This window comes from Limulus polyphemus, unplaced genomic scaffold (assembly GCF_000517525.1).
Source record: "Limulus polyphemus unplaced genomic scaffold, Limulus_polyphemus-2.1.2 Scaffold40, whole genome shotgun sequence".
In the NCBI taxonomy this organism is placed as follows: Eukaryota; Metazoa; Arthropoda; class Merostomata; order Xiphosura; family Limulidae; genus Limulus; species Limulus polyphemus.
In genome coordinates, this window is record NW_013665650.1 from 1,311,465 (window position 1) to 1,321,332 (window position 9,868).

The 9,868-nt window shown below is 32.7% G+C and overlaps 1 protein-coding gene across 1 annotated transcript in view; it reads right to left on the reverse strand.

Moving 5' to 3' along the window:
* Nucleotides 1-1,377: 1,377 nt before the first annotated feature.
* LOC106461786 (hemicentin-2-like) overlaps nt 1,378-9,868 on the reverse strand; it is an 86,431-nt gene continuing 77,940 nt past the window's right edge. Inside the window, exon 12 of the mRNA XM_022388874.1 lies at nt 1,378-1,628. Within this exon, the coding sequence (XP_022244582.1) occupies nt 1,622-1,628 (7 nt within the window). The 3' untranslated portion in view covers nt 1,378-1,621. The remainder of the gene's footprint in view (nt 1,629-9,868) is intronic.

Below are 9,868 nucleotides of genomic sequence, written 5' to 3' on the forward strand. Positions count from 1 at the left end.
GAAATATGTGAACTTTTTTTCTAATAGGAAAGAATAAGAAACAAGCCTGAAAACACTAAAATATAAACTTTAAGGTAATCATGCTGATTTTTAACAATTTATTTCTATACAAAACATTTTATTTTAACAGAATAACTCATCTTTCATGAATAAAATTATTTTTTTACATTTGAATATTTTTTAAACATTTGTAATGATCAGCAACTCCATTACTATATTAAAAACATAAACACCAGTAATTTTGCTTTGATTACACATGATACAAGTAATGAAAATAATTTAAAAAAATAAGGATGATGTAGGAATGGCAATACCAACAAGTACAGAAACAAGGTAGGGATGAATACACAAAACTATATAAAAATCCCTACATAAGTAGACAAATCTTTCAAGGAAAACTTATAATTACAACTAAGTGTTGAATTCCTTTTATTTGCATGAATTCAGGTTTGACTAAAAGCATTTACACTGAATAACGTTACAAAGTCTTACCAAACCCGTACAGAGATTTGTTACTGAAAATAACAGATAAAATAGTTTTTTTCTTAAGAAACATTTGATAACCATCTGGACATTATAAAGATTTCACGTATGAAATTTGAAAATTTTCTGATGCATAAAAGTACTTTTAATCTTAAAATTAAAATTACTTTGCATGTTGAATAGGCAACATGTGAAAAGGAAACTAAAGGAATGAGAAAAACATCACTTTACAAACCTTAAGACTTAATAAAAAAATTATATTTTGCATATGAAAGCATTGTAATGTTTACTGATAATCTGCCAAATATCATTAACATATGCTTACTAGTTTAAAAGTTATAGCATGAAAACTATAAGAAGCACAAAATGGTTACGTGCTGAAAGAGTTAATGAGCGGCCTCTCCAAAGATTAATTGGCATAAAAATTAAGCCATACAAAGACATACAAACAAGAATTGGGCAGGTGTACATGAGCTAAAAACATATCCCTACCCAGGAGATCCCAACAACAGAGGAGCCATGTTTGTAGGAAAAGGGCAGAGGAGGACAGGTACACCAACGTGGAAGACAGGAAGGAGCGAGTATCCACTGAAGCTCCTCAGGGTAACAGTGGAAAGCCTTGGAGAGGAGATGGACAGAGTAGAGGTAACACAGAAGAGGGGTGAGGGACAAACAGAGAAGGGAAAAATTGGCCCTGGGAAAATCTCACATTAGATGATGATATGCTAATGCATAGGAATCAGAGGCATGAAAGGAGATGAGACATTGTGCTGTAAACTGATCAGCATAGACCCTGATGTCTGGAAAGGGCAGGAAAACAAGATAATCTTAGGAAAGGGGGTGGCATGCAGGAGGAAAAGAAAGGAATCATAACACACAGGATACAGACAAAAGGTAACATACCTGGGACACCATACTAAGGAAGACGGAAAAAGCTTTGTGGCATCCACGGGTGTGACCCAGGATTGCATGGCAAAGAAAGGAGGTGGGAACAGGCTATCCAAATCATCATCATCCTGACCAGGTTCCCCAGGAAATGATATGTCTGGTTTTGAGTCAGGAGACACAGCAGGCTGCATGATGGACTTCAACTCACAGCAAATTATGACCAAAACCTTCTCAGAAGAAATAATGGAACCTAAAGTCTGATAAACTTCTGTTTAAGGTTCAGTGGCAGTAGTAACAACAGTAGAAATTGTTGTAACTTGAAATTGTGAATTCATAATTCAAACTGAGAGTGGGAATTATGAAGTTAACCTACAGTATCAAGGTAATGTAAAGAAAAGGTAGAAACATGGAAACAATAAAAACAGTTGTTCCACAAAATCTTTGAAAAAGAAAATGATTGAAGTAAATGCGAGTGAAAAGTAGAGTCAGGTGCAGTAGGAGGGTGTGTCACATTCCAATTGATGGAGGGCTGTCACATGCTTATTTGCAGGCTAAACTGCAGCTGTACCATGCTTAAACACATGGGAGTATCAAAGTTGTGGTGAGAAAATGTTGCATATATATGGAGGGCAGCACTGAATGAGATAAGCTATCATGTGAGAAGAGGTAAAGTAATATATCAGAATCATCTGTAATAGACTGTATGCTTCTCAGAAGGGAAAAGTTCAATAGATGATGCAAAAAACATTTACAGTGACAAAAGAATGGGGAGAGAAATGTTAACTTTTCCTAAACTGTAAAAGTATTTCTGATAGATATTTACCTCCCCTCACAAAAAGCTTTCTCCACTTATACTGCCCTCTATTAGTACAAATTTTCGATCGCTATTATCCTTGATACTCCCACTTATTTCTGCATATTAACATGCAAGTGATTATGCAGCAACCTTCCACCCAATTAATGGTTGGAGACGGCTTGAATGGGTAATGAAGAAAAACTTTAATATAATTTTAACATAACAGCAAATGTACAATGTTTCGACAAGGTTTTGTCATCATCAGGTACTTCTGAAAGTGGTTTCCTCATCATCGAATTTGAATTCTTCCACCCTATTGTAACTAGCACCCTCTCTTATCTTCCAGCTGCTAACCATTTTGAGATTGGTAGATCACACCAAACCACAATGGAAGTGGGGAGGACAGGTGGGGAAATGTGAGAGGAGGTAAGATATGATATCGGAATTTTTCTTCTTAAAATGTCGTGTAATGATGAGGCAAAAAGTAGATATAGCAAATGAACCCTCACAAAAAGCTTTCTCCACTTATACTGCCCTCTATTGGTACAAATTTTCGATCGCTATTATACTTGATACTCCCACTTATTTCTGCATATTAACATGCAAGTGATTATGCAGCAATCTTCCACCCTATTGTAACTAGCACCCTCTCTAATCTTCCAGCTGCTAACCATTTTGAGATTGGTAGATCACACCAAACCACAATGGAAGTGGGAAGGACAGATGGGAAATGTGAGAGGAGGTAAGATATCATATAGAAATTTTTCTTCTTCTTAAAATGTCGTGTAATGATGAGGCAAAAAGTAGATATAGCAAATGAACCCTCTTGATACAGGGTCAGTTGATGTGACTGAGTTCATAACCACAAAGCAACTGTCAGTTTTCATACTATAACTCACAACAATATACAAATGTTTATATGTAATTTTATTGTTTTATTGACCTTTGAACCAAGTATAACTAATAATCCTGCCACGTAAGTTGTAAATCACTCGGCAAATGAGCAGCTCACATTACCATAGTGAATTACATAACACACGAGCTGCTTGTGAGCATACCTTGTGAAGATTTTTTTTCATTATCTTATATAATCAAATCTTATATAACCTAACAAGTTTCTAATTTTACATTTTAGTTACCTTTATAATAATAATAAAGAATACATGTGAAAACCAAGAAATGTAGTACTCAGATTAAAAAATTTCACAAACCATCCCATTTTCTCTTTTCCTCCATTCTAAGCACTGCACATTAGGCTGTTTCCCACTGTATAAAAACTTGTTTTGTCATGTGTGCTAATGCTGATAATATAACACAGGATATTAACTTTCTGTACACAGTAATGATAAACAAGTTAAGTTTAACCACCAATACTATTTACCTCAATCATATCATGGCAGTTAAACACCTTGATTTTATTCCAATACAAAAACTTAAAGAAAATGTTTGTATAAACATTTTGAACATTAAGAAGAATCTCAATTCAGAGATGTTTGTAAAAAATTTTTATCATCGATATTAATGCAGTAAATAACAAGAAACATGATTACACCTCTGCAGAGAAACATACTGTTTTTCTATTCATTCTCCTTCCAAACACTTTTCAATTGAGCACCATTCTTTCACTTCTTGGCAGATTGGCTTGAAACTTGGTAGGTTTATACCTTGGTGCAATACACACAGATAGCTTTTTAATTTTTTTTATTTAAGCCTCTTTAAAGATTTTATGGGTTCAAAGGTCAAACAACTTCAAAAGGAATATTTTGGGCTCCTGTGCCCAATACATCGACATACAAAAATGTTAGAGTTGCCTATTTTTAATTTTTTTAAGGGGGGTCTGAGCACATAAAAAAGCATACTTTTGTAATCAATTACTTGGCTGTATTTTGACTAATTTACATAGGATATGGTACAAAGATACTTTTCTACAGGCCCCACCCATTGACTAACAAAAATGTTAGATTTGCCCACTTTTAGTAGTTATAGGCAGGTCAAGATGCCATAAAATACATAATTTTAGGGTTTTTTTACAATTACTCCACTGTATTTTGATCAATTTACATGAGATTTGGTAAAAAGATAATCTTTTATAGGTACCAAAAAGATAGAGACAATTTTGGAATTTTTGTCTTTTGCTAAATTTTTCAGCAAGCAAAGCACAATATTGGGTTTTCGTGAAATATTCACATATATGCCGGCCAACTTACATAGGATTTGGTAAAAAGATATATTCCTGTAAGTCTCAAGCAATGAGATACAAATTTGATTTTTCTAGTATAAAAACTGATTCTGTTGTAATTGTATGGCTGAGACATGTTGCGTTCACCTTCAAACGTTGGCCTCCTTAATTAAAATTTTCTTCTTATGAAGAAGAACACTGACGAAAGTACTACCTTTATATGCCTTTTAGTAAAAACAACTTACAAGTAATCTTCATTCACTTATATAAAAGAACATTTGGCTAGTTATAATTTTACAATGTTTCAAAAAATTTATTTTTTTCTTTTCATATTAAAACGCTATAAAAGAAATTTATTTACCTTATGCCTGCCTGTTACAAAAAATATGAAATATTACAGCAAAAATATTATAAAACTGTACAAATAGTTAATACTAGCAGCATTGTATGATACAGACATTGGTTACATTTTTGTGAAAATGCCTTTTGAAATCTCACCACATCATTACAGTCCATGTTGCCACATATAGTCATGCTCTGTCTGATTACCATGCTTCTTGACAATAGCCCTCTAGCATAATTTCCATTGCAAAAGATTCCACACAACATATCTCATGTTCAAAGCACACCCCTCCTCCATACTGCTTTCCATAATTTATCTATGTAGTGTCATACAGAACTAGTTTCAACAATATGATTGCTAATAAATCCATAGATACTGCATTTGGTGACTTGACCAGCATGCCTTCTTATGGAATAGTATGGCTGGGGTACAACTTCCTGCAAATCTCTTTCTGGATGGTCCAGGTAATCAATTTGTTCCATATTCCTTTGTTTTCCAATGCCATTAAGTACAAGAGATATTTCTTTCTTTGAGATTCTATTTACATGACCTAAGACTGAACATATTTTTAAAATCTGAGTGTATGAATCTTTTCAATTTGGAAGGGCTGTTCCATACCCTTTCCAAAAGCAATCAATCTTAGGTGGCATCACAATAACTATGAAAAACCATGCAATGTCCAAATGTAGTTCACATATATGCCATTCCACCACAACTTTATATGGGCTATGTTTGTTATGTGACTTGTATAGTTTTGAAACCTATCTATAGTAAAAAAAATGACAAACATACTACAGAATTTAAAACTTATCTCTGCATATGATCAACAACCTTGCTTTAGGAAAATGAAATGGGTTGAGATAACTTCATTTCTTGAATTTACAAATAAAATTTTTACTTTAATTAAAAAAAACGAAAGTTGAAAGTAGAAATGTTAACAAGTATGATCACATATAAGAGAATATAACATATCAAGAACATAGTTTAGATTAGTAAGTATTTGTATTTACACACTAGTAATTTCTTTCTCTATTTCAACTCTGAAAAACAACCTCACACATATTAAACAATTATTTAAAAATCTAACTATTTTCTTTATTTTTAATAATAACTGAGTGTCCTTTTTAAGACCTTTATTTATTAGAAATTCTTATACTAACATGTCAGAAGATGGATATGAAGTACTAAAATAAAAAGTATAAAGTAGTACTTTATCAAGTTTGTGAACTGTTTAAGCATATTACAAAAATATCTTGTAAAATGAACACAAAAGTGACCAATTATTTGTTTCATCAATATCATTTAGTGATGATTAGTTGAACAAAGTTTTTCAAAAATTATGTCTGAAAGCTGGTAAGTATTTGAAATGTAATAATAGATTTATATTTGTCTTGATGTTTAGTACAAAGAGAATAATGAGCTTTAATTTTCAATGAGACATACATTTTATTCAAGTATTAATATTTTAACTATTAGTATTTCAGGTAACAAAAAGGATATTAACCCTCACCATGAATTCGGCTAAATCAACTGAATTCAAAACCCCAAATTAATCTTTATAGTTTCCAAACTATAACTTTTAATACATTTTGTGTATCCTTCAAAAAATGTTGCAAATTTTCAGTAATCGTTAACAGTCATTTGTAGACAAAAAAATCTAAATTTTTAATTGTCTTTTCATTAAAAATTTCCCCATGAATATAAGAAGCCAAGTGTTGACTGTTCCAAGTGCAAAGTAATTTTCATCTTAAGATTAAAAATTCATTTTTTCAGCTGAAAAATCTCAAATTTCATTTGCATAATCTCAACCTCCTAAATAACTTTCAATTTTTTTTTTCAGTACAATTTATATTTTATCCATTATTGTCTCTATTCAGAGGTTAGTTAATTTGATTGACCTTTGAAATAAATCTAAATTACCTTTTTTTCTTTCTAGAATGACTTCTAATTGTAGCATGAATCTACATTTCTTCATCCTAAATAGCATCAACTTCATAACATTTGTTTATACTTAAATTTTATTGTTTTATTGTCATTTCAACCATCTCTAACTAATATTCATGCCATACAAGTTGTAAATCATTTGGCAAACTTGTACCTCATCTTTCCCTATCAAATCACATAACATATGGGCTACTCACAAGTTGCTCATGAGCTTACCTTGTGAAAAATGTTTATTATTATTATTATTTATTTTACCTAATCTAACCTTACCTAACCTAAAAAGTTTCTCATTTTTTGCATTTTAGCTACTTTTATAATAATAAATAAATACCCATGAAAAACAGAAATAAAGTACTTATCTGGGTCTTTTATTTCTTTTTCTGTTGACTGTCGATTACACTTATCCCTACTTTTTTATACTAATGGTACTACTGCACTAAATAATTAAATAATACACCAAAGAACACAGAATAGTAACATGTAACAATCATACAAAGTCCCATAACTATCACAATTTCTGTGGCTTTCTAATTATGTGAAAATCACTGTTAAAAATTCATCAATGTGTTTACCATGGGAATAAAGTTTGAACAGGAAACAAAACAGACAATTCTCTGTACAGAAGACAATATAATATAATACATCATTTGATAGACTAAAATCTTGGCTTTCTATTGGTTATAAATAATATAGTATAAACGTCTCACAGAACTATTGGCAATTTCTGAAAGAGGTGGGCATGGTAAAAGGGATCTGATTTTCTATTTTATGTCTCTGTAACCAAATAAGATTGAAGAATATTAAAATTGTGCTTTGTCTGACAACATTATAATGAGTAATTTACGTTAAATTTCATACTTCTTGGAGGGGTGATAAATAAATTAGAGAAGAGGGGATACCTATAGAGCAAATGTCCAAATTCTCACACTAAGAACTTAAAACATATTTAATGTAAAAATTTGGATTATTAGGTACATTTTTAGGCCAAGTTTATTCATATATCATGATAAGAAAGTAATTTAATTACATTTTGGATGTAGCTCACTAAAACCTTGTGATGTGTAGAAAAATATGCCTGTAACAACAGTTTAAGTGAAGAACTACTGAAGATCCCAACCTTCATCATAACAAAAGTAGGGTAGAGTTAGTGGCAAGCTGGAAAGTTTACACTTTCCTTACCTGAAAATGTATTTTTGATACATACTCACCTCTTCATGCAGTTTATCAATTTCCTCTGCTCAGAGTACAGCATCATGGTGTATGTTTAAGTTGCATGTGTAATATCTATGGCTATATGAGGGATGACCTGCACTTCACTGACAGTGTCATCACCACCCTACTTCCTTCCATATTGGTAATCAATTGTAAATTGCCCCAATGTTCAAGTCCAACTGGTGAGGGTTTTCCATGAACAACCATCTCAGCACCTAAGAAGTGAAAAGGGTCTCCCATGCTTCACTTGGTGAAAAAGGGGGTAATTTACAGTGCAGAGATCAGGAGAAAATGCCCTGATCCCATCAGTCCTTCAATCCAGAAAGGTGACCAAAAAATCCTAGCAGACTGGGGAGAGGGATATAGAAATGCAGTGGAAGCAGTCCTAGGATAGACATATGAAGACCAGTAACAGTTGGTGAGAAGGAGAAAATAAGTCAGAGTAAAGAGATGGTACAAAAGGAGGAAAGCACCAGGTTATGAAAACCTCATTATGGTCTCAAGTCAGGTATGGGAGCAGGATGAAGAGGATGGAAAAGAAAGAAGGAATGGAACTGAGAGGACAGGGAAAGAAACACCTTGTGGTACTTGGAAATATGAAAGGCCATGGACAAGGCCTCCTGAGAATTACAAGAGGTACAGACTGACAAGCTAATGACGAGCAGTCAAGGAAAAATAAAAGGCAGAAAGGTGATTACAGGATGGTTGCTAAGAGGAAGAGAGTGGCAGAAAGTTCAATAATAAGACACCCATCACAGTTGCTGACAGAAAAAAAAGGCAGTGAAAAGATTACAAGAGGAGTGACACAAAAGTGGAAAATCTAGCTTGACGGGTGACAGATTGGGCAAATTCCATGTGCATGGAGGAGTTAAGATAACCATCATGAAGAAGGCATGTATAAGTGCCAGCCCCAGGCCATGAATATTGCAAGCAAAGGCCCACATGATGCCATTGAATTCAAGTAAAAGGGAAGAGCAAGGAATTAGAAAATACAAAAAAAGATGGAGGAAGTAGAAAAGTGCAAAAAAAGATTAGGTGGGAGTTCACTAAAGGCTAGTGGCATGCAAATCTCTAAGGAAGATGCAAAGGGGGAAAATAGCTAAACTATGTGTAGAGGTGTGGTATCATCTCAGAAAATTTCATTCCACTATGTCACTATGTCCTTGGACTTTTCTCTCATAAAATGGAGTGGTTGATATGCTGACCAAGGGAAGAACCAGTTTCACACCATATGTGCATAAGAGATGACATTTTTGGACTGACACATGGATATGTGTAATTATATAAGGAACTAGGTATGCCCAATTATTTTTATTGCAATATACTGTGATAACCAAGTTGTATCCCAATATACTATGGGCAAGAATCTTAAGTAATGTCTTAAACCTTTGATTCATTTTATGCTTCTTCAAACCATAATTTTGCCATACATCCATCTTTCCTTTTGTACATTCTGAATCTGCCAATTGATGTTCAACATGTTACTATGCTCAAAGGTTTCTGGGTAGCATACTTTGCAAAATGCATGACTGTGAGACAAGAATAGATTATCATTAACCAGTGCAACAAGTCAACAGAGTAAATCACATTTTTACATTAAAATTATGTAAAAATATGCATGAATATGAGACAAATATAAATAATCAATAACCAATGCAACAAGACAATGTGGCAAATCATATTTTACAGGATATATATATGTGAAAGTAAAGCTCCTTTGTGGAAGTTTTATGTATGATATACCAAGTTAGTACTGCAATACGAATTGCTTCAAAACAACATTGGGATATACTGATACATGGATAATACTGCACATCACTATGTAGAATTAAAAAGAAATATCCTTCATATAATTTTAAAGTTTTGTAAAAGTTTCAAGAACTTAGTTATAAAACACAATCCTTTCATGTGTTTTATAAAGAATGTATAAAAGACATAAAAAAATATATTTGGTAATGATTACAATTACTATCCTGGCTTACTTTGTCTATTACAATGAACAAAGGTGTCAATATATACATAT